The following is a 25,260-nucleotide window of genomic DNA, read 5'->3' as shown; positions in this document are numbered from 1 at the left end:
CACAGTAGAAATCAGAGTGTATTATTTGTTAGAAACTTACAAGAAGTATGCAGAGTATGTAAGCAGTTTTATTAAAGTTTCATTAAACCAAGACTATAAAAAACTGTCATTACATGCTATATAACAGAGTGTGCATACTCACAAAACCACTAAAGCATTCATTTTATGTAGAGCAAAATATACCTGATTGATCCTGCCTTCAACTATCCCTCCCATGTTCTCTGTGTCCTTACTACAGGCTAAGATTGTAAAGACCAGCTGGTGTCCTGTACTTAGCATGATCATATTTCAGTTCTCTACTAAGCTCTACATTTCCTCTTTTTTCCTTTTTTCTCATCTGTGCAGCCCACATGACTATAGAGTCACAAGGGTGGGCGTATACACAGTGGTAAATGGCACACCCCCCCCTCCTCCTCCATGTCCTCCTATTGCTAAACACTATGGGTGTGGGGTATATTATACTGATTGATTACATTCACTAAGAAACTTCCAAAATCTTAGTTTTAATACAAATTAGTATTAATTATATCAAATATAATTGTTAATACCTGTATAGTAAAAAATGATCCTTGAATGCAAATGCTGTCTGAACAAAATAGTTGCTAGTGTCAATCATCTTTGACTCTGCATACACCATGGTAATGCACAAAACATATACATTTAATGTTCAATAAAGATTTATAGGGAGCTGTTTTTTGATATTTATAATTTAATTTAAATTGCTTTTCTGACTGACACAGTACCAATCAGGGCTGGGCAGATGCAGACTCATACTGTAGAGATTATACATCAGCAAAGCAATACAAGCCCCTCCCAAGGATCTTTCCCTGCAGTTGCCAAAGAACAGGGAAAGATCATGTGACCACACAACAGCGCTGCGGAAATTAGGTACTTAGAGGATTTTAAAAAAATAAAATAGAGTGGCATGATATATATGATTTATGTGAATGAATTATGGCAATTAACACTTCTCTGTTTAGTATCACTTTCAATGTAAGTTTCAATGTAAGAAGGAGAGACAAGACAGGTTTTATCAAGAAATAAAAATTAGAGACTATAAAAATCACAGACTATAACTTGAAATATTGCACAGTTAATGCAGAGTATATAAGTAGCTTCATTTGGCTACATTGTAAAAGGGAGTGACAAGGCAGGTTTTATCAAGGAATAAATATTAGACTGTATTGGTTTGCAGACAATAGTCAGAAATATTGCACAGTATGTAAGCAGCTTTATTTGGCCATAATGTAAAAAGCAAAGATAGGGCAGGTTTTATCATGAAGTCAATATTAGAGTGTAATATTTCAGAGACCATAGCCACAAATATTACCAAGCCACAGGGAAGTAAGCAAGCAGCTCCATTAGCCTGCAATGTAAGAATAAAAGACAAGGCAGTTTTTATCTTAACCCCTTAGTGATGGAGAGTAAAACAAATTTTTTGCAACTTTAACATGATTTAGTAGAACTGTACATATCATCACAATGATTTTGTGTATCCAGGTAAAATATACCTTGTCTTTTTCAGAACAAATTGGGTTTTCATTTGGTGTAAATGTTAACAGACATCTCCTGATTGTTTTTTTTATTATCAATGGAAAATTGACCCAAGATAATAAAAGAAAATAATTGTTTTAATTTAGCTATATTCAATTTAGCTTGCTATTACCATACCTTACCATCCAAGAACAACCTAAAATAAATTCTCCTGCTCTTGACGATCACAGGGATACCAGATATGTGTATGTTGTTTGTTGTTTGTACCCGTAGTAGGACCCACAAACAACAGTGCGCATTTTGCTTTTTTTATCCTATGTAAAACACACTGACACTAAAACTAACTGACACTGATACTAATTAAAACAATGCTTTTACCAAAAAAAAAAATCCTACCCAAAATATACTGAATCTGACCTTTGACCCCAGCCTTTGACTCTGACCCTTACCTCCTGCAAGGAGAGAAAGATACAATGGAAGGGAAAGAAAACACAGAGGTGGGCTATTCAGTAACTGATCACTGACTGACTGTGCCAATCAGAAGCTATCACAGCGATCAGGTGACCCGCAACCGGTCCCTATCATTAGTAAGAAACCCGGGGCTCTCATTGAGAGTCTGGTATCTGTGCTGGGAGCACGCTGTGTGGTGCACTCCCACCACAAATAGAAGTACACAGATAAGCGGCCTCGTGGATAAAGACCTACTTCCGTGAGGCCGCATATCTGTGCGCGGTTGGCAGGAAGCGTGAAAAATGTAGTTGAGGCCAAACTACAAAAACATTATGTGTGTGGCACCTTTACAATTCTGGAGCACAGAAAAACAGCAGGAGAGGCTACAGAAGCTGGTGATGGTGGCAGGCCAGCATTGGTGGCAGGAGCTGATAATGGTGTAAAGCAAGGGTGTCCAATCTTTTGACCTTGCTGGGCCACATTGGAAGAAGAGAAATTGTCTTGGGCTATACATAAAATATGCTAACAATAAGGACAGATGATGAGTAGTTCCTCTTGGGGCTCTCAGCGGATGGGTGCGGCCGCCTGGCCCGTTCACTATTATGACAGGCAAAGTGCTTCCAGTAGTGATCACTGCAAGTACTCGCTGGCTGCGTAGAGAGCTGTGAATAGGTGAAGCTGCCGACGAACTGTCATTATAGTGAATGGGGCTGACAGCCGCACCTACTGTACCTGCTGAGAGCTGCAGGAGGAAGTACGATTTGCACTAGCCCTAAACACTGGTGTGAATGTAGCCAGTGACGGAACTACCGCCATAGCGACCCACGTGGGTGCTATGGGGCCCGCAGCCGAGTGGGGCCCGATCATTGTTGTCAACAGATATCACCTTTTTTCATGATTTCTCGCCGCCCCCTGCCGCCGCAAGAGGTCCACAGCCACCATTTTCCAGAACACCAGATGAGTTAGAAAGCGATAGTGCTGCGGCACCGCCCACCCCCTGCCCCGGGCCGGTCTGTCATCTATGACCTGTTGTGGAAAGGGGTGGGGGGTGGGCAGTGCCGCAGCTCAATTTCTATTGTAGCCGTCCGGCTGAGATATAAAAGGGCTCCAATGGGGGGGACACTTGAGATGTAAGGAAGCACTCCGCTGGCTGGGGACAGTGACATCTGAGATGTAAGGAAGCACTCCGCTGGCTGGGGACAGTGACACCTGAGGTGTAAGGAAGCACTCCGCTGACTGGGGACAGTGACACCTGAGATGTAAGGAAGCACTCCGCTGGGGACACCTGAGATGTAAGGAAGCACTCCTCTGGGGTCACCTGAGAGGTAAGGAGACACTCCGCTGGGGACACCTGAGATGTAAGGAAGCACTCCGCTAGGGAAACCTGAGATGTAAGGAAGCACTCCGCTGGGGACACCTGATGGCATCTGGTGGCAGGGGACGTGGCAAGTGACATTCTCAGAGCTCCCACTGATTCTGATTCTGCATTATGGTGAGTTGAACTATTTCATTTTATATTACAATGTAATAATAGAAATAATGGGGCTTCAAAGCCCAATATTACGATTAAACCATGCCCAATCTTCCCCGTGGCGTGCTTTGCACGCCGCATTTTTCTTTCCCCACTAGGCCAAACCTACAAATGAATGTCCACCCCCTAATTATAATAAGACTCCGCCCACAGACAAAAAAGTGTCCCTATAAAATCTTTTACAATGTTGGCAACTATACCCGGTAAAGAAGAGGAATGTAAGTTTACTGTTAAGCCTCCCGGACCACGCGAGTCCGGCCGTGTCCCGACACACGCAGCCGCATACAGCAGGAGGCAGGAGCAGAGAGCAGAGTGGGCGGGAGCAGAGTGGGCAGGGCAGAACGCTTGAGTGCCCTTGTGAAGGGACATTGTTTTCGGCACATGAGGAGGCTCTGGAGTCTGGACAGGAAGTGGGAGACAGACTGTCATCGGTTTTGCACAGTGCCTGGAAAAGCACCTTGTTCCCGTGCAGATGGGGACAAGGGCCTCTTCCCCACAAGCCCTGGGGCGTTAGTTGTGGGGGTGCAAAACTTGAAAAAAACTTTTTTGACTTCTCTTACACTATAGTGTACTGAATGTAACCTGTAGATTTTATTGACAAATTTTTGTTTTGTTGTTCGAAATTAATATAAGCTGTTGCCTGGGTACTGTGTCACATGAGTGTGGTAATCTGTTGTTTAATGGCATTAGTTCATTTTTTTTGTTTTTTTTTCTAACTTAGTAATAGATGGTGATGCTGCCTGTTGATGTTCTTATTGCTTTTTGTTGTGGATGGATCACTTGTAGCAGTATGCACCTACACAAAATGAAATACTGTAAAAATACTATTGTGTTTTCTTTAAGCTTAGGTTGTCACCTCTAGTTGTCACCTCTGGTATATATTGTATATAAGTATTCGTAAAAAAAAAAAATTTTGAACTCTGCTCTTTTTAACAAAAAAATATTTCTCAATAATGATTTCTATAGTGCAACTTTATTCTTTTTGTATTGTGATTTGTTCTCTTCCTATCTCAGTTCAGGAGAAAATTTCTGCCATATGCACCTCAGAACTTAAAGTGGAACTAAACTCTCTCAATCAACATTAAAGTGGTAGTAAAGGTTTAGAAAGGAAAAAAAAACACTCTGCAAAGTAAAGGCATGATGTGCTAGTATGCATTGCATGCTAGCACATTATGAAAAATGTACCTTGAATCAAAGCCCTCCAGTGGCTATCACTACTGCACAGGCTTCCATCTTCACCTAGCCTTCCTTCCAGGTTTGACTGCTTGAATGGATGAGCTGCAATGACGTCACTCCCGCACATGCATGCAGAAATCACACCCGTGGCACAGGGCTCTGCAGGAATGGCACGGGTATGCTGTTCCTTCAGTGTGCATGCACTGGTGAGGTGCTGCTGCCTAGAATATCTTCTAAATGGTGCACGTTTAGAAGAAACAGTATTCATTTAACCTAAAGATAAGCTTTATTATAAGCTTACCTGTAGGCAAAATTTAAGATACTGCCTTTACTACCACGTTAACTATTTTTAATCCTTATGTTTCTAGCATTACTAAATAGATAGGAATGTATATTACATTTATGTGTCAGTGCATATGTAAATTTTTTTTTAGGTTTGTTGCTATAATAAATGGTGTCACACTATATATTCCCTGTTGGGGTTCCTTTCGATGGTATACTAGTCACACTGGGCCCTACTAGGAGAGGAAGAAGAACAGCTGTGGGGATGATTGCTTATACATCCAAATATTTGAAGGCTTGTTGTTTCAGTTGCTCTAGTGAGTGTATATATTGCAGCACATGGTGGAGCACATTTTGTTGGTGATTTAGGTTCTTGGTCAACTACTGCACTTTCTTTGGTGAGTCCAAAGGATCTGCACTATTTGGACATTTGATCACTTTGTATATGATTGCACTTATGACCATTGGAGTAGGGTTTTTTAATTTATTCAAGTTATTTATCACGTTAGGCATGCGCCTCTCTGTATTCATTACAAAATGATGTCATAAATTTAGGAATCTTCATGGGCATTTTTTCTCTTTCACCTGGAAAAAAGGAAGGAGGGGCTTTCTCAGCTAAGCACACCCTCTTGTCTGCATGTGTGAGCTAATGGCAGACGGATTCCAGAAAATAAATATTACATGAATTATATGCACATACTAAAGATGGCCACACATAAATTGCTATGGGTTATTTCTCAAAGTGATTTCTCAACAAAATAAAGCATGGAGACATGGATGGATGGGTGAGTTTGCTTTGATTACTAAAAATTAGGTAAATAGCGTTTTCAGTTTGTGGTGCTCAGATACAGTTAAGTTCTGCTTTGATCAAGAGGATTCTTAGCTCAGGCGACATTTTAACAGTCAGCAAACAAAATTTGCTGGTGTAGAAAGGGAAATATTTCGCATGCCAAAAAGAATTAAAGCCTAACTCCAGACAATGTTTTTAGTTTTGGAGAAAGTGAGAGGAGGTACATTTTGTGTCATGCTTTTATTTCTGTTTGTGGCCCCACTGTGGAGGTTTTTGTTACTGGGGATGGGCCCCACTGGGGAGGTTGTCCCTATGACACCTATACAAGAAATGGGGGGTAGGATTGTCACCGTAACAGGGAGGCACTAGCAGTAATGAAAACACTGTCAGAAGTTACAACCTTTTCTCACTCTATTAAAAATGTGTTGTTGTCTGTGTGTCCCATAACTTCCTATCCTGACAGAAGCTGAGGGAATAGGTAAGTATGGAAACAGACAAAAATAAAAACCTAGGTTTGTGGGCTTTAACGAGGAATGGGCAAAGAAATTAGAGAAAAAAAGGGAAATTTTCCACATTTTGTCATGTTACAACCAAAAATTAAATGTCAATACTTTGTAGAACCACCTTTCACTGCAATTACAGCTGCAAGTCTTTTTGGGTATGTCTCTACCAGCTTTGCACACGTAGAGAGTGACATTTTTGCCCATTCTTCTTTGCAAAATAGCTCTGTCAGATCGGATAGAGAGCGTCTGTGAACAGCAATTTTCAAGTCTTTTCAAGTCTTGCCACAGATTCTCATTTAGATTTAGGTCTGGACTTTGACTGGGCCATTCTAACACATGAATATGCTTTGATCTAAACCATTCAGTTGTAGCTCTGGCTGTATGTTTAGGGTCGTTGTCCTGCCGGAAGGTGAACCTCCGCCACAGTCTTAAGTCCTTTGCAGACTCGAACAGGTTTTCTTCTAAGATTGCCCTGTATTTGGCTCCATCCATCTTCCCATCAACTCTGACCAGCTTCCCTGTCCCTGCTGAAGAAAAGCATCCCCACAACATGATGCTGCCACCACCATGTTTCACGTTGGGGATGGTGTCTTCAGGGTACTGTGCATTGTTAGTTTTCCGCCACACATAGCGCTTTGCTTTTAGGCCAAAGAAGTTCAATTTTTGTCTTGTCTAAACAGAGCACCTACTTCCACATGTTTGCTGTGTCCCCCACATGGCTTCTCGCAAACTGAAAATGGGACTTCTTATGGCTTTCTTTCAACAATGGCTTTATTTTTTACCACTCTTCCATAAAGGCACCATTTGTGGAGTGCACGACTAATAGATGTCCGGTGGACAGATTCTTCCACCTGAGCAGTGGGTCTCTGCAGCTCTTCCAGAGTTACCATGGGCGTCTTGGCTGCTTCTCTGATTAATGCTCTCCTTGCCTGGCCTGTCAGTTTAGGTGGACAGAATAGTCTTGGCAGGTTTGCAGTTGTGCCATACTCTTTCCATTTTCGGATGATGGATTGTACAGTTCTCCGTGAGATGTTCAAAGCTTGGGATTTTTTTTATAACCTAACCCTGCTTTAAACTTCTCCACAACTTTATCCCTGACCTGTCTGGTGTGTTCCTTGGCCTTCATGATGCTGTTTGTTCACTAAGGTCTCTAACAAATCTCTGAGGGCTTCACAGAACTACAGTACTGTATTCATACTGAGATTAAATTACACACAGGTGAACTCTATTTACTAATTATATGACTTCTGAGGGCAATTGGTTTCACTAAATTTTAGTTAGGGGTATCAGAGTAAAGGGGGGTGAATACAAATGCACACCACACTTTTCAGATATTTAATTTAAAAAAAAAATGAAAACCATTTATCATTTTCCCTCTACGTCACAAATATGTGCCACTTTGTGTTGGTATATAACATAAAATCCCAATAAAATACATTTATGTTTTTGGTTGTAACATGACAAAATGTGGAAAATGTCAAGGGGTATGAATACGTTTTCAAGGCACTGTAACTTAACAGTGTGTTGTGTTCACAAAAAGCAGGAATTACTTTAGTGTGATATTTTTCATTAGTCATGTATTCACATTGCAAAACAGCCGTAAAAACAGCAAAATTTGGCTGCTAGACAGCTATGACTAATAGAAAATCCCCTAGTTATCTTTAACATGACTTCCTGACCCAAAATTAAAAAAATGTAAAACCACGTAACACGGCTTGTTTCATTGTTCATTTTCAAGTTCACTGACATTCTCTTTTCTTTCTCTGATCTGGAACAGTTACATTTACTTACATTCACTGCTGAATTAAACCACGCCAAGTGCTCACCAGTTTGGTTTTTATCTTCTCTGAAAATTTCCAAAGAACAATGTAGCTGGGAAAAAAAACACATTCAATGCTTTTCTGGAAATCCTTTGGACCTGATTTGTAAAAGCAAATGAGAAAAGCAAATAAAAACTATTCTACGGAGCCCAACTCAACAACATGGATGCACAAGACAGAAAACTAGTTTGGTTTCAAAAACTTGGCTATGCAGAAGAAGATATAAAGAAAGCATTGGAGAAGCTGGGCGAGAAGGCACTGGACAATGATGTTTTACAGGAGCTAATATTCACAGGAAACAGAGCACAAGCTGACAGAGATGCAGCATTGCCAAAAACATTCATGCCAAGGCTCGTGGCTCGTGGGTGCATCAATACAGAAGACACTGAACAAAGAAATCATACAGAGGACAGCAATCAAACTTCCAACAATTTAAGAGCTATAGTCATAGATGGTAGCAATGTAGCAATGAGGTAGGGATTAATCTGTCCTCAATTTTTTATAAGTTTTGTACATCATAATCTTAAAGTGTATCTAAAGCCAAGCGGTATTGACACATCTCTACTCTGTCTTAAATTGAAAATAAAAGTTTTGGCCTAAGATACAATGCGTTGGCTGAGCAGATTTGAAGCTATTTAAGTAGAACTATAGGCAAAACTTTTTTTTTTTTCATTTTAGATATAGTAAGGGTGGGTTATAACCCCTGTCAGATTTTTTTTCCCACCATCTGTGTCTCATTGTGGAGATTTCCCTTCAATTCCTGTCCCATAGCCAAACAGGAAGTTAGAGGAATTCCCTACAAATTAAGGCATTTCCAAAATTTTGGATTTTCTTTTACTTTCACTTTCAATGATAATAGTAAATAGGGCACATAGAGGGGGTAAACTTCCTTAACGGGGGCACAGACTGCTTTAAAAACTGAAAAGCGTTCTAATCCCCCTGCACTCTATCCTCAACTAAAAAAATGTTTTGCCTTTAGCTATACTTTAAGAGAAAAAAACATACACAATCTTCAAACAGATAACTTACATGCAAATTTAAATAAACATAATCATTTCACTTACATTGCTTTATACCAGTGGTGGATATTATATTCTTCTAATCACAGCTGGAATGTTATATTATTAAAACATGTTATTTTTTACTATCCTAATATTGTTAAATGTGCATAAACTCATAGGGTTATTGCCCAGACGAAAAAATAGCAGTTTACAAATTAACAGGGAAGGTCTATTTTGCCAGGCTTCAAAAGGTCATTTTAAGACTAATGTTATTCATATGCAAGGGTTCCTATTTATGCGTTTGCTGGATACCTATTTACTCTGGCAAGCATATTCCTTGTATATTGCAAATGAAACAAGGTCTTGGCATGCTAAGAAAAAAAAGATTGCCTGTCTAACTAATGTCTAACTAAAATTTAACAACTGTGTTCATGATATGCTGGAGAATTTCTGTAACTAAAATAGTTTGTATCCTACAACCATATAATAACCATAGCATTATTTTGTACATGGTTCAGGTATCTGGAGCATATCAGAATCCTTGGTAGTGCTTCAATATATAACATGTCATAAACTGGCTATACATGGGCACATTGGTCCATTTGGAAATGTTTCCATACCGGGAACCAAAGGCTGAATATGTGACGTACAGGCTGTAAAATTTAGTGCTGAAATCTACCAATCAATATAAATGATAGTACAAGAGTTGCCTACATGCACCTTGCCTACACGCGCTCATACAGCCCCCAAACAACTGCTTATTAAAGGGGTTGAAAACTCTTGTGTTTTTTCACCTTAAAGTGGTGTCCCGGATGAAATTATACTTTTTAAATAAAAATACCCCTATAATACACAAGCTTAATGTATTCTAGTAAAGTTAGTCTTTAAACTAAGGTCTGTTTTTGTTAGTTCATAGCAGTAGTTTGTTATTTTAGAAACTTCCAGCAGGCCGTGGCCATCTTAAGTGTGGGCATCTGAAGCCAGACTGTATTTCTTCCTGGATCTCATCCTTGCAGATCTCGCACATGCTCAGTGCAGCACAAGCAGTGTAATAGGTTTCAGGTCAGGTTTCCATAGCAACGGCGGTGTCAGAGGAAGTTGCTGCCCCTTCCCAGAAGGCATTGCAAACAGGAAATGATGCGATGGGCCACAGCCAGGGAGGAGGAAGTGAAAAATGAATACAGCAGATATACAGTAGGTTCTGAGAAAAAAAATAAAAGAATATCTAATTCGTTTACAGTGCACAGTTTAGTGAGGGATGCTGAAGAGTTGTAAAAGTGGGTGGAACTCCACTTTAATGCATCCTATGCATTAAGGTTTTTTCACCTTCTGGCAGTGACCGGCCCCCCAGCCCCCTGTTTTACTTACCTGAGTCCCTTCATTCACTCGGCGGAGACCCGCTCTCCCTCTCTGCATGGGGTCCCGTCTCCTGTATGGATAGATTGATAGCAGCGCAGCCATTGGCTATTGTCAATCAAATCCAATGATGCGGGCTCCAGGGGGCGGGGCCGAGTCTGGCATTTGTGTCTATGGACACAAATACTGGACTCGGGAGCATGCCCGCAAGGTAACCCCCCGGGAGAGCACTTCTCCTAGGGGGTTATCTGATAAGAGGAGGAGCCGCGAGAGCTGCCGAGGGACCCCAGAAGTCGAGGATCGGGGCCACTCTGTGCAAAACGAGCTGCATAGTGGAGGTAAGTATGACATGTTTGTTATTTTTTAAAAAAAAGATGAAGCCTTACAATCACTTTAAGATGAATAGCTGAAACTAGATTCTAACATTTCTACTTTGGTACGCTGTGCTACAAAAGTCATTTTTGAGCTAAGATTATGGCTTTTGTATGGTTATATTTTCTGTTAAATTGACAAGGTTAGCCTTTTGGGTTATGATGATGTGGATTAGTTGTAGGGCAGAAATAGGGATAGGGGTTACAAAATTAAAGACAATGGTGTTAATTTACTATAAGCAAATAGGCCATTCACTTTGCAAAGAAATTTTCACCACTGAATGTGGTGAAAAGTAACTTCACAAACAATGCCTAATCATGTGCAAAGGTTAAAAAAAACAAAAAAAACACAAACGTATTTTTACTTGCACATGATGGGATGATAGAAATAATCAGAGCTTCACCTCATTTACTAAGCCAAGGGAGAATGCCCTTGCAAAATGAAAATACCCATGCAAAGTGAACAGCCTATTTGCTTTTAGTAAATCAACCTTAATTAGTTTAATTCACAAAACTTTTTTTCTCTTGTTCAGCCGGTATTTTCTCGAACTCAAACCTTATTGAACTCGATCTCATTTCACAAAGGTACATATTATGCTTTACTTGCTATGTAATAGTAGTGGTATTTTATCTCTACTTGTGCTAAAATAACAGTGTATGTCAATGTTTTTTTTTTTTTTGCTCTTATAATAAAATTAATGTAAAAGTCATTTTACAAAGACAGTCACAGTAGGCTATCCTTTCTTAAAATAACACTTACTTCAGTCTGGTGATAACAAGGAGACTCTGTAGGTGTCTGTTAAGGAAAGAAGAAAATAGGGGCACTTTGAGGTGGTGGTGATAAAATAACACTTTGTGAAATGAACAGAACGAGTTATGAGAAAATAAGGCTGAACAGTTAAATATTTACTTTATGTTAAAAAAAAAAAAAAAAAAATGTTTTTTTTTAATGTAAACTTTACGATTTGAAAAGCAAGCATCTAGGGGTAAAAATATGTTGCCGTTGTGCCTACCAGGTGCCACAGCAACAGCCATAATTTATTCTGTATACCGATACGCCTTAAACACGGCCATGTGTAAGAGACCTTAGTGGATCTAGCCCAGTGTTTCTTAACCTTTTTTCAGTCAAGGCACCCTTTAAAATTATGCACAATCTCAAGGCACCCATTTTAAAATGTAAAAAACTAAACTAATAGTTTTACATAATGCAATAACATCCACACACATAGTACACCCAATGTTTTACTCTTCCAAAGCAAATACACCTTTGCACACTGGTACTGACTAGCATTCCAACATTTCCCTTCTCCCTGTTTCTTTCCTTCATTCAGATAAAGTGATCCCAGTTCTGATGGAGAGGGGCAAACTAGGATGCTGTACAGGCACCCGACATCCCTCTTACCAACCGTTGATGTCATTGGTTGTTAGGACGCAGCCGGATAGAAGGCTGTAATGGTGCACAATGAAAACCTGTGGCTTTGTGTAACTAAAAGGCAGGCTTCATCCACCCTCTGGCTTGTATTCAGTTTTTTGGGCAATTTTTAGGCATTTTGCCAAGGCACCCCCGAAGATACCTAAAGGCTGTCAAGGGTGCTTGGGTACCCTGGTTGAAAAAGTTGGATCTAGCCTAATAGGTTTCACAATGAGCATCATATAAATATTAATTTTCAAGTTGAAGTAAAACACTCCAAACTGCCAGAAAGGATTCACCACTGATCCAATAGTTTAGTTTATGCTTTGTCAAGCAAGTGGGATGTAATAGTTTTAAGGGTTAGGATGACGGGTTAAGTCAGGGGTTAAGCTGGCCATGCAATGTTAGTTATCGTTTTTGTTCAGCCAGCGCCCATCAGGACATTGTATTTTGACAGCATCCATAGCTATAAGAATACACAGATCAGTGTCTGCTGCTGATTAATGGAAGATTTTCCAGCATGTGTCTTCATTGCGCAGATAAATCCAAATTAAAAAGCCGCTGGCAAAAACAATACGGATAAGACTGTAAACAGCATATACAAAACAGAAAATTGCCACGCCAAAATAACAAAGAAATAAAGTCCCATAAATATGACAGTCCAATTGGAAGTGATATAGTCCAATCATAAAACTAGATGCACAGAAATAAAAATAAGTGTAGCGCTAAAGAATGTAGATCACTATAACGGTGAACTATAATACAATTGATATAAACTGATATAAAGAAAAATGAACCATGAAGGAACAATAGTAAATAGTATCTGTGACATATAAAGTCCAAATCCTATGAAACACAAAAAATGAAAAAAGTTCATAAACGGAAACTTCACTCAAATAACTGAGTTGATGTCCTCTGTGGCTCAATGTGGAAGTGAAGAAAATGTAGTGGTAACTCTGTGACACAACAAGTGTCAGGAAACAGATGTACATTCATCAAATAAGGAGTAATGGATGGATACTTCTTACCGGACTCGGTGGGTACATCTGTCGTACGACAGTGGGCCAACCGGGCTTGTATTAGTGACCAAAGGTCAAACGCTCATCGATATTCCCAACTGGAAGAAGGACGGAATGGATAAAGAAATCCCTCCAAGGGTGGGTGTTCTGTATCAATCAGCCAAGCTGGGTCAGGGTGTGGTAACCAGGTATCCAAACTCAAGAGGATCTTTCGAAGAGGGGTGAGCCAGACCTCAGGAGGAGGGCGAACAATTGGTTACAATTACATAGATGTGATTAAAAACAAGCATTTATGCAATGTATATCCATCCCAAGATTCAAGCCGACAGCCTTGTGGCGTGGTAACGTTGCGCGCATGGACTTTGCCCAATATATTTTTTCATACATGTTGAACACTCAATCCCTCACATTTTCCTTGGAGTCATCTACTAGTTTCATGAATGGACTATATCACTTCTAATTGGACTGTAATATTTAGGGGACTTTGGGGGTTATTTACAAAAGGCAAATCCACTTTGCACTACAAGTGCAGTCGCTGTAGATCTGAGGGGGACATGCAAGGACAATAAAAAACAGCATTTTAGCTGTTAGCTTGCACATGTGATTGGATTATAAAATCAGCAGAGCTTCCCCTTATTTCAGATCTACCCCTCAGATTTACAGCGACTGCAATTCCAAGTGCACTTTCAGTGCAATTTCAAGTGAACTTTACACTTGTAGTTTGCACTTGTAGTGCAAATTGGATTTGCCTTTCGTAAATAACCAACTTTATTTCTTTGTCATTTTAGCGCTGCAATTTTCTGTTTTGAGTAAACAATCAACTTCTGTGGAGCGGGGAAGCCCACACACTGATCAAAATTCGACCGGTCCCTGTTGAACTGGCAAAATTTTGATCAGTCTATGGCCAGCTTTGGATTGCAATTTAAGAGTCTGGTTGAGATTTAGGAAAAATTATGGGTAGCGTGCTAAGTGCTAGTGCCAAATACTAATAAAATACCTGAGGTATAGGGCCAAAACTTCATCTGCTTTAAACTACTGAACCAAAACTTAAATATCTAATTGATGAATCTTTGTATTGTTTACCTTTGTAGAAAAAAATTTATATAATTTACAAAACTATGTTCATGGGCATAGCATGAGGTCTACTAAAACCTACAGTTAAAAAAAAAGAATACTTACATAAAAACCTATATGCTATGGGGTTGACTTACTAAAGAAGTAGAACATGTTCACTTTCAAACTGAATTTTAACTTATTTTAGGGAATGATGTGAAACAACGTGAAAATTCTCTTTTTGCAAAGAATACCCAGTCATGTACAGTACAAAGAAAATGGAATAACAAGATTTGTATGGCCAGCACAGCTTTACTCCTTTTATTAAACTAAGTAACTTTTCTCTTTACAAAGTGAACGTTCTCTTCGCTTAGTGAATAAGATTACGTTGCCTTGACTGAGGCTTTGCTCCTTGAGTACATATGGGCTAGTATGTACTGTATCTATTATAAGTGGACTTTCAAACAAAGTGTATTAATCCTTTTTGCCATTTCCCCGACCTAAAGTACCCTCATCCCCCCACTCAAGATGCATACTTACCTTTATCTCCCCGACACTGCAATGTTTTCACATCTTCTATGTCTATAAATATATATGGGGCTTTCTCTAAAGGCAAGAGAATCTTAGAAGATAGCTATATAGAAGTGTGAATTAGTAGTATGAAGGATGAAAATATTGGAGTGGGTGTATATTCAATAAGATGTAAACAATAAAGCTAAATTATTAATATAATTTTAACTCAGAAAACTTTTGTTATTATATGCATTTTTTTAAAGAAAGAGCATGGTTTACAAGTTCTGCCCACAAGGATGCTATAAACTGTAATTTAATATAAATATAATATAATATAATATAATATAATATATATATATTTTTTTTTTAACCAAAGAATATGTTTATTGTCAAAAACGTCATACAAATGAAATACATGTCATACCATAAGCAGAAAAAGTAATGGACAATATTTATATTCAAGCATACATTTCCGACGCTATCTTTATAGACCTAGGAAGATGTAGATATGTACATAACTAGGACACTGTATCTAGATTAGCCATTTGCATTGTGCTATTTATACTAATCTGGACATTTCCCCAGGATACGTTCTTAAAACAAAAAATACGTTAGCCTCCCCAATCTTACAGCTATCTACTATCAATCATGTAGTACAGGTATTGGTATTGGCTAGCCAAGTGCCCCATATCTTATGGTACTTTTTTGGGCATCCCCTGTGTATATAGAGTACTTTTTTATATGGCAAGGACACATTTACATCCCTCAACCAGTCCTGGACAGTAGGAAAAGTGGTTCTCATCCAGTTTTTGGCGATTAATTTTCTAGCACTAAACAGTGTTTCACTAAGGAGTGTAGCCATAGGCCTGGACATGGTGTCTGGGAGCAAACCCAGTATGCACGGCCTGGGGTCTAGTTGTAGTGGTGAACCCATATGGTCATGGAGGAATTTTACAATCTGTGTCCAGTAGTCAGTTATCACTGGGCGTGACCAGATTAAATGGAAAAAGGAACATGGAGTGCCTAGACATCTTGGGCAATTTAGATTTTGGTTTGGGGAAAATTTGGCTATTCTGACGGGCGTAAGGTAGGATTTATGAATTATGTATAATCGAGTCAGGCATTCAGATAATTTAGGTGAGGTTTTCCGTACATTTTCCAGTATATTTTCCCAATCAGTATCATATATTTGGCCTAGGTCTGCCTCCCATCTGATTCTTGCTGTGTCTACTATTCTGGCAGTTGTTCTAGTGCGTAACGCGGTATACAGAGTAGATATAAGTTTTTCTGGAGAGGAACCTGTGATTACGTCTACCAATGGGAGCATTTGTGGGTTGGGAAAGCCATTTGCAAATTGTGTCTGAAGCGCGTGTTTCAGTTGCAAGTAGCTAAATTGCATGTTAGAGGGGAGGTCAAATTCTTCACAAAGTGTTTGGCAGTGTCTTACCCCAAATATAGTGATAACCTGGAAAAGGAACACTATCCCCTTAGCAGCCCACCTAGTGGCCCCGGGTAAGGACAACAGTTCCCCCAAAAGGGGATTGTGCCACAAGGGTGTATGTGAGTGGAAAAAGTCAGCACCAGACATTTTAATCGCTTTCTCCCATATGTGGCGATGCGGAAACAGCAGTGAGTGCTGTCCTATATTTGTCCGTTTCCTACTCCCTTTCCTAAATAGGACTTGTAATGGGGAATACATATCATTACTTGGTCTGTCACATACCAGTGTTTGGTATCTAAGTTCGTCAGTCTTATGAATATGATAGAAGTGTGAAAGCTGTGCAGCTATGTAGTAGGTGTATAAGTTTGGTATGGCCGCTCCTCCCGACGAGGTTGGGTTTTTAATCGTGTTCCAAGCCAGTTTGTGTCTATTGGACCCCCATATGAATGAGTTGATGATTTGGTCCAACTTTTTAAAGATCTTTAGTGGGATTAGTGCCTTGAAGTTCCAAAACATATGTAGAAATTTTGGCAGAAGTACCATTTTAAATAAATGAATTCTCCCCATTACTCCTAAGGGAAGCCTTGCCCAAGATTGTGTACGGGATTTTAGATAGGGGAAGAGTGGTTCAATGTTATTGACTACATATTCAAGGGGGTCTCTTGTAATTGTCACGCCCAGATATTTGATAGAGGCAACTCTTTGTAACGGGAGGGAGGCCGTACTAAAGGAAGGAGGTGAGAGGTCAAGAGGGAGAATCTGTGATTTGGACCAATTCATGCTTAATCCCGAGTGTTTCCCAAATTCCCCAATTATTTCAAGGACTTTTTGGAGAGAAGGACCAGTGTCCTCTAAATAAAGGAGCATATCGTCTGCATATAAGCTCAGTTTTTCTGTCAGGGATCCCATGTTCAGTGCTCGTACATCTGGACTTAGCCTAAGTGAAATAGCCAGGGGTTCCACCGCCAGGGCGTAAAGCAGGGGAGACAGTGGACATCCCTGTCGGGTTCCTCGGCCCAGGGGGAAGGGGTCAGATGTGTACCCATTCACTACCACTCTAGCTGAGGGGGAGTAATATAGTAATTTTACCCATTTAATAAAATTGGGCCCAAATCCGAACCCCCTAAGGCATTCCCACAGGTACCCCCACTCCACCGAATCAAAAGCTTTTGCGGCGTCTAACGCCACCACCGCCCTATCTCCCGTATTCTCATGATCAGCTTGAACGTTCAAGTATAATCGCCGTAAGTTCATGGCTGTATTCTTGCCAGGCATGAACCCCGTCTGATCCGGGTGTATTAAGGAGAGAATACTGTGGTTAAGGCGCATGGAAAAAATTTTGGCTAGTATTTTAATGTCCGCTTGGAGGAGCGACATTGGGTGATAGGATTCTAGGTGGTGGGGGTCCTTGCCTGGTTTGGGGATTACTATAATTACTGCTTGACGAAGGGATTCAGGGAGGGCCCCGGACTCGAATATATGGTTGTAAAGTACCAATAATTCAGGGATAAGTATTTCCGAATAGGCTGCGTAAAAGTCAAGTGGTAAACCATCGCCTCCAGGAGCTTTAGCTGGTGCAAGGGATGCTATGGCGAGTGCTAGTTCATCTAACGTAAGGGGGGCCTCTAGTTCTGTAAATTGAGATTCTGATAATTGGGGAAAGGGGATGTCTTTAAGAAAGGCCTGGGTCTCTTGTATAGTGGTCTGTACCTTCGAGGAGTATAGATCAGTAAAGTATGTTTGAAAAGCTTTTGCAACTGTTGGAGGGTCTGAGTATGTGACAGAGTTAGGGCCCAGGAGTGTAACCACTACTGGTGGGCTCGTGCCTTGATGAGCGAGATATGCTAGTAATTTACCCGCGCGTTCTCCTTGCTCGAAAATCCATTGCTTCACAAAGAAAAGTTTTTGCTTAGCTTTTTCAAACTGCAACTGGTCTACAAGACGGGTTTGGAGTTTGAGTGCAGACGCCTTTTCTTGTGAAGGATCATTTTGGAACTCCCTAGTAATCAAATCCAATTTGTCAGAGGCCTGACACAGAATAGCTTTGGAAGAGGTTTTGACTCTGTTTATCCGGGAAGATAAAATAGTGCGTGCGTGAAGTTTGAATGTCTCCCATACCATGCCCACAGGGGCTGTTTCCCTATTGGTATTAAAGTAGAATTGCCATTCTCTGTGAATGTCCTCTTGGTCTCTTAATGTTGTTAGTCAAAAGGGGTGTAGGCGCCAGGTGCGAGGTCCTGTGTTTGGGGCTAGTTGTAACGTAGCCCAACAAGATTGTTGAATATCGCTGTGCGTTTGATTTTGTCCCGGATTCCCCAGATGTTCCAGGAGAGAAATTTTATGTTAGCCATATTGATCCAGTAACAAGTAATGAAAAATGAATCGTGAAACGTTATGGGAGAATACACACCACCACACTCCGCATTGAGATAAAAATAGAAGACATGGTATATCATTAAACATGTTCCTTAACTTAACATTTCCCTCTACCCCCCTCCCTGTCCTCAGTCTCCCAAACTTGACTGGGGCATGCATCCCAGAACTAGTGCAGTGACAAAAATGTAACCGCATTCAGCAATCAAAAAATGGAGTAGTGCACTTTTGAACATAACCCCATCGGCGGGAGCCTATTTGGCAGCGCCGGTGGTGGTGTAACCAACAACCTTTGGGTGCGAACAAGTTCTGGAGATAAGTCCAGCAACGGAGAACGTGTGACCTCTGCGACTTGCAACCGTGGGTATGTCGCATTAACCTGAGCCTGTGCTCCACTGTGGCGTCAAGCCTTAGAGTATTGGCACCAAGAAGGTAAGAGTCCAGGGTTCTGTAGTGGCCATAGGAAACTATGTCTGACTCTGGTGGTATAGATGGGGGGAAGAGACGAACAGTTCCTTGTTCAAGATTATGTGATGTCACCGGTTGTGACATTTCCACTGCAAAATCCGTCTGCTGATATTGGCACATAGGCCATGGATGTGGGCTACCAGATGTTCTGAAGTTTGGAAAATCATAATGGCGGATGTCAAGTCATATCAAAATCAAAATTGGACACGGGCTAAGTGGTATGCAGACCTTGGGCCTTAGTCGTTGCAGATTCAAAACATGACTACTCACGTGTAGATGTTGTATGAACAGGCCTTATATAGTACAGGACAGTGAGCATAGCGGGTAAGGTAGAAAATTATCTTAGTAGATTAAAAGCAGGCACTTACAATATTAGTAGAACGAGAGGACGGTCAGGCTGGGCGATTTCTTGCAGCATTCTGTTGCTCTAACCATTCCGAAGCCAGGGTAGGGTCCTCAAAGAAATGCACCTGGTCCTCTCCAACTACACGGAGGCGAGCTGGAAACAGCATTGCATATTTGATGTGGTGTGCTCGTAAACGGCGTTTGACCCCTGTGAACCATGCACGTTGCATCTGCACCTCAGCAGAGAAATCTGGAAATGCCGAAATGAATCCGGACTGGAAAGGGATGTTACCTTTAAGCCTGGTCATTCGGAGTACAGCATCACGGTCTTTAAAATTCAGTAGTTTCGCAATAAAGGTGCAAGGTGGTGCTCCTTCAGGTGTTGGCTAAAAAAAGGTAATACATAGAGAACTCTTTTTACTTATTTTTTTCATTTATTTTTACTGTGATCAGCACTATAAATTTCACACTCTTTAGGTAAAGCTGAATGCATACAAGGATGTTTCTCAAGCTCCTATAATTATTAGCCTGTACATCCATAATTTATTTATTTGCTATAGATCAAGCAAACCTCCCTTTTCCCTGCTTCAGTTTCAATCTGTTTATTATTGCAGGTTGAAATGAGAGCAATGATAGTTATCATAGATGGACTGTTAGGAAAGTATATGAAGCTTGCTTATGGCACATTGGGGTCTATTTATAAAACATTTGCATACCATTAATCCAGTGAATCTGCATGTACATTTGTTCTTTAATCTATTTTCTCTCCACTAGATGGAGCTGTGGAGCATAGAAAACACATACGTCTTGGTTACAAGATATATAAAGTAACAATTTTACAGAACACTAAGGCCCGGTTCATACTGGTGCAACATGTGCTCTGACTTTGAAAGCACATGTCGCATGGCATTTCAAAATCAATGTTTCCCTATGAGAGCCATTTTAACTGTGTCGCTCTGACTTGAAAAAGGTTTCTGCACTACTTTGGTCCGACTTGGGTGCGATTTCAGTCCATAGAATATAATGGAAGTCGAATCCAAGTTGGATCACCATCTTAACTGATCCGACTTGTGACATGTGATCAGAGGTCAAATTTCCCCGAAGACCCCCTGCTTCTGTAGCCCCTCCTGTTGTATGATGTGGTGTGTGCAATGTTAGCAATGCTAAATTTATTGAAAAAAAAAATGGCAGGTCTGGTATGGATCTTAAGAGGGAAACCACACGCCAAAAAAAAAAACGGCTTGGGGTCCCCCTCCCCAAAATCGCTACCAGACCCTTAGGTCTGGTAGCGATTTTGAGGAGAATCCCAGAACCAAAATTGGAAAAGAAAATGGCATGGGATCCCCTCCAAAATCCATATCAGACCCTTTATCTGAGCATGCAGGCTAGCAGGCCAGGAAAGGGGAGAGAAGAGCGAAGCCCCCCCCTGAAGCACACCAGGCCACATGCCCTCAACATGGGGGGGTGCTTTGGGGCAGGGGCCACCATCATCATGATTGATGTTGGAGCTACCATGGGGGGCATTATTCATTTTTTAATAAAGGACTTGTCAAAAACTGCCTCCTGTTTCTCTTACACTACACATTTTTGTTTTGGTGAATGGGTAGGGGTACTATGTACCCCATAATTATTCACATAGGGAGGTGGGATCTGGGGAAAATTTAAGAAAGGGGGCTTCCAGATTCCGATAAGTCCCCTGTCCGCAGTCCCCCACAACCACAGCCCCGGGTTGTGTGAAAGAGGCCCTTGTCCGCATCAACATGCTGACAAGGTGCTTTGGGGTGGGGGGACAGAGCAACCCACCCCATGTTGAGGGCATGTGGCCTGGTATAGTTCAAGAGGGGGGCACTTGCTCGTCCCCCCCTGTCCTGGCCTGCTAGGCTGCATGCTCAGATAAGGGCCTGGTATGGATTTTTGGGAGGACCCTAAGCCGTTTTTTTTTTAAGTTTTGGCTTGGGGTTTCCCCTCAAAATCCATACCATACCTAAGGGTCTGGTATAAATATGGGGGGTGACCTCACGCTGTTCTTTTTTTTACATTTTGGCGTGGGGTTTCCCCTCAAAATCCATACCAGACCCAAGTTGCACTATGAAAGGGAATTCCACAATCTTGCAGCTCTTACAGTAAAGAACTCTCTACGTAGTTTAAGGTTAAACCTCTTTTCTTCTCATTTTAATCAGTGGCCACGTATCTTGATAAACTCCCTTCCCCGAAAAAGTTTTATCCCTATTGTGGGGTCACCAGTATGGTATTTGTAAATTGAAATCATATCCCCTCTCAAGCGTCTCTTCTCCAGAGAATAAGTTCAGTGCTTGCAACCTTTCTTCATAACTAATGTCCTCCAAAACCTTTATTAGCTTTGTTGGTCTTCTTTGTATTTGCTCCATTTCCAGTATATCCTTCCTGAGGACTGGTGCCCAGAACTGGACAGCACACTCCAGGTGCGGCTGGACCAGAGTCTTGTAGAGTGGGAGAATTATCACTTTATCCCTGGAGTTAATCCCTTTTTTAATGCATGCCAATATTCTGTTTGCTTTGTTAGCAGCAGCTTGGCATTGCATGCCATTGCTGAGCTAAAAGGGAAAAACAAATCAGCGCAAATATGTATATAAAAATGGCAAATAGCTGCTGAACACCAGGGTCAACAATCACAAATCCCTGAAAACAATATAAAACAGATGGTGCAGCGCTAAAGTCTATGTAATAAAGTCCATAAATCAAACAATAAAACACTGTATCCAAATAGTCATCAGTGATATGGCTTCATGCAGAAAACTCAGTGGGAATATGTGATCCCTCCACCAATGTTAAAGATGGCCTCTCACCTCAGCGCAGGGACCCTTTAATTACAGAGGGTCAAATGCACCTTCCCTTAAAGGGTCCCTGCGCTGAGGTAAGAGGACATCTTTAACATTGATCGAGTGATCACATATTCCCACTGAGTTTTCTGCATGAAGCCACATCACTGATGACTATTTGGATACAGTGATTTATTGTTTGATTTATGGACTTTATTACATGCCATTGCTGAGACTATCATCTACTAGGACCCCCAGGTCCTTTTCCATCCCAGATTCCCCCAGAGATTCTCCCCCTAGTGTATAGATTGCATTCATATTTTTGCCACCCAATGCATTATTTTACATTTTTATACATTAAATGTTGGACCGAAGTCGCAGGGCAAAGTCGGATTGACAGTCGCACGACTTTCATGTCGCACCAGTGTAAATCGGGCCTAAAGGGAATTAGCAAATAAATGTAATCAGCAGTGGATGTACATGCAAATGGATGCAAATTTTCTGGATGAATAGCTATGCAAATTTTTTTATATATAAAAATTTTAATAGACCCAATTACTTAAAAAAACACATTTATTGTTATCGTTTTGCAGTTTATTATTTAGCCTGAAGAACTACTTTAAACAAAAGCCACTGATAGGTATAAAGTACAGGTAACAAGAGGTGACTGCACATACCTATGGCAGCGTTCAGTGTCACTGTGGCTCTTCCTGGAAGTACTGAAGTTCGCAGGTCTCCACATACCTACCAAACATTCTTATAGGAGGGTAAGGCAGTCCACTATACTGATGGGCTAGAATGGAATAAAGAATAAGGGGGAGTTTAGCTGGCAGGCTTCACCAATACCAGAGAAGTGTAGGCATCGCTTATGCCGTGTACACATGATCGGAAATTCGGCCAGAAAATGACCGATGAGAGCTTTTGGTCGGAAAATGCGACCGTGGAATTCCCGCCAGCAAAAGATTGAGAGCAGGTTCTCAATTTTTCGTCCGGAAAAAGTTCCTATCCGAAAATGCGGTCATCTGTACAAATTCCAACGCGCAAAATTCCTACGCATGCTCGGAAACAACTCAACGCATGCTCGGAAGCATTGAACCTCATTTTCTCGGCTCGTTGTAGTGTTGTACGTCACCGCGTTCTTGACGGTCGAAAGTTCAGAGACTGTGTATGCAAGGCAAACTTGAGCGGAATTCCGTCATAAAAACTATCCAAGTTCAAGTTTTTTCCCATGGAAAATCTACTCATGTGGTGTACGTGGCATAAGTGTGTAGCCCTTATACCCATAAGCAACTTTTATTTTTTGTTACAGTGACAGTAATTTATATGCTGTTATATCTAGATTAATTTTAATACAAACATACAGTATATTTCTATCAGGATGCAACTGATATTGCAATTTCATTTCTACTCACAGTCATGGATTCAGGACAGTTTTCTCATGCAGAGGCATAGATATTGCAGTGGACTGGTTTAGAAAGAGAGGACATGACTACATTAAGGTGTTTGTGCCTTCCTGGAGGAAAGAACAGCCAAGAATTGATTCACCCATATCAGGTACTTGTGTGTCTGCTTAACAAAACTAAACAGAACAAATGAGCGGCTTGTTAAAGGATGTCATGAATGGAAAGAAGTCTTAAAGTTAATCTCCTTCTGTGTATAGAAACAAATGTTTGACTATGTTGACTAAAACATTCTTCTTGTAAGATGAATAGAATATTGTATAACAGGCGTGACTGACAAAACATTGTAGGTTATGAGATTTTTTTTTTAAAGTGACATGGTTTGCACCAACTCCTACTATACCAAGTCAGTGTATACTAGATTCTGGCTCAGAAACATTGTATGTAGTTGTATGTTATTGTGACAGAGACAGTGGACCCTCGCCATACAAATGTATTCTCTAAAGTGGGTTGAGTCCCAGGGTCTAGGGAACCTCTCAAGGAATGATGGGCTTTGCTGCAGACAGCTCCAAGGTTATAACCCACAGTTTACTTGAAGCATCAACAGCTGACAGCATGCAGAAATGAAGCGTGGTACAATACCATCAGACAAGACCATAGTCAAGCAGGCCAAAGTTTAGGGCAGGCAGATCATAGGGTCAGGACATGGATCACAAAAATCACAGATCACAGGTCATAAAAAAAACTATTATAACTCAATCAGAGAATCTGAGAACAGATACTCAGAAAGGTCTTTGCTCAAGTCTTTGTCTCAGAGGAAGTTTCCAGCCACAGACAGACTGGAAAAAACCTAGGGCAGGTTTTTTGAGAGTTGTAAAGTGGTTGTACAGATGAACAGGAATCAAACATGGGACTCAGGTGCGAAACAGTGGACTCATCCTACAGAGACTCAGCAGCAACCTAAAAAGCTGAGGACACAAATACAGGTAGGTTTCAGAGACAAAAATTACATGGCATCATTGGTGTGCGCAGACTATTAAATTAGGGTGTGCACCCCAAAGCTCAAACACACATGCGTGTTCGTATATATATATAATTATATATACACAGACACACACTTATAAATGTAAACAAACATTTTAAAATGTAATAAAACGTGGATGGTGTCAGTAGGGCAGTAGATTTTTGTTAAATTTTTTTTACAGTATTTCTTATTTACAATTCTTCTAGGAGCCCCACTGAGGGCTTTGGTGAAATATCAGGAGTCTAAACAGACCCCTGATATCTACGCCGCAAGGGGGTGATTAGGATGTGCCCAGGCACATCTGGCACACCCCTGCGCGCACCTATGCATGGCATCCTCTGTTTGCAGCTACAATTTTTTTTATTGGTGACATGTGTGCATCTACTGGATTTCAGATGTATATAGAGATCTGAAATACAGTATGGAGAATAAAGAAAAGTAAGTTTTTATAGTGGAGGTGGTGTTGTCTGTCTCATAGGAACAAGATTATGTGATATGGCTCATTGGTATGTTGGGAGAGATGGCAGCTTATGAAATAAAAGGGATGAGGGGTAGGAAGGTCACGTGGATGATGGGATGGGGGGTATAGGTAGGATCCTGGTGGGGAGGGGTTGCGGGATCCATTTTGCTAAAGATAATGT

The 25,260-nt window shown here is 40.8% G+C and overlaps 1 protein-coding gene across 1 annotated transcript in view; it reads left to right on the top strand.

Moving 5' to 3' along the window:
- Positions 1-25,260, top strand: part of ZC3H12D (zinc finger CCCH-type containing 12D) — a 106,477-nt gene that overhangs the window by 59,481 nt on the left and 21,736 nt on the right. The window contains exons 2-3 of the mRNA XM_073627442.1: positions 8,004-8,519; positions 23,610-23,749. Of these exons, the coding sequence (XP_073483543.1) occupies positions 8,209-8,519; positions 23,610-23,749 (451 nt within the window). The 5' untranslated portion in view covers positions 8,004-8,208. The remainder of the gene's footprint in view (positions 1-8,003; positions 8,520-23,609; positions 23,750-25,260) is intronic.

Source organism: Aquarana catesbeiana, linkage group LG04, assembly GCF_042186555.1.
Source record: "Aquarana catesbeiana isolate 2022-GZ linkage group LG04, ASM4218655v1, whole genome shotgun sequence".
In the NCBI taxonomy this organism is placed as follows: Eukaryota; Metazoa; Chordata; class Amphibia; order Anura; family Ranidae; genus Aquarana; species Aquarana catesbeiana.
The sequence above is the reverse complement of the archived record's forward strand: the minus strand, read 5'-3'. Positions and strand labels throughout refer to the sequence as shown.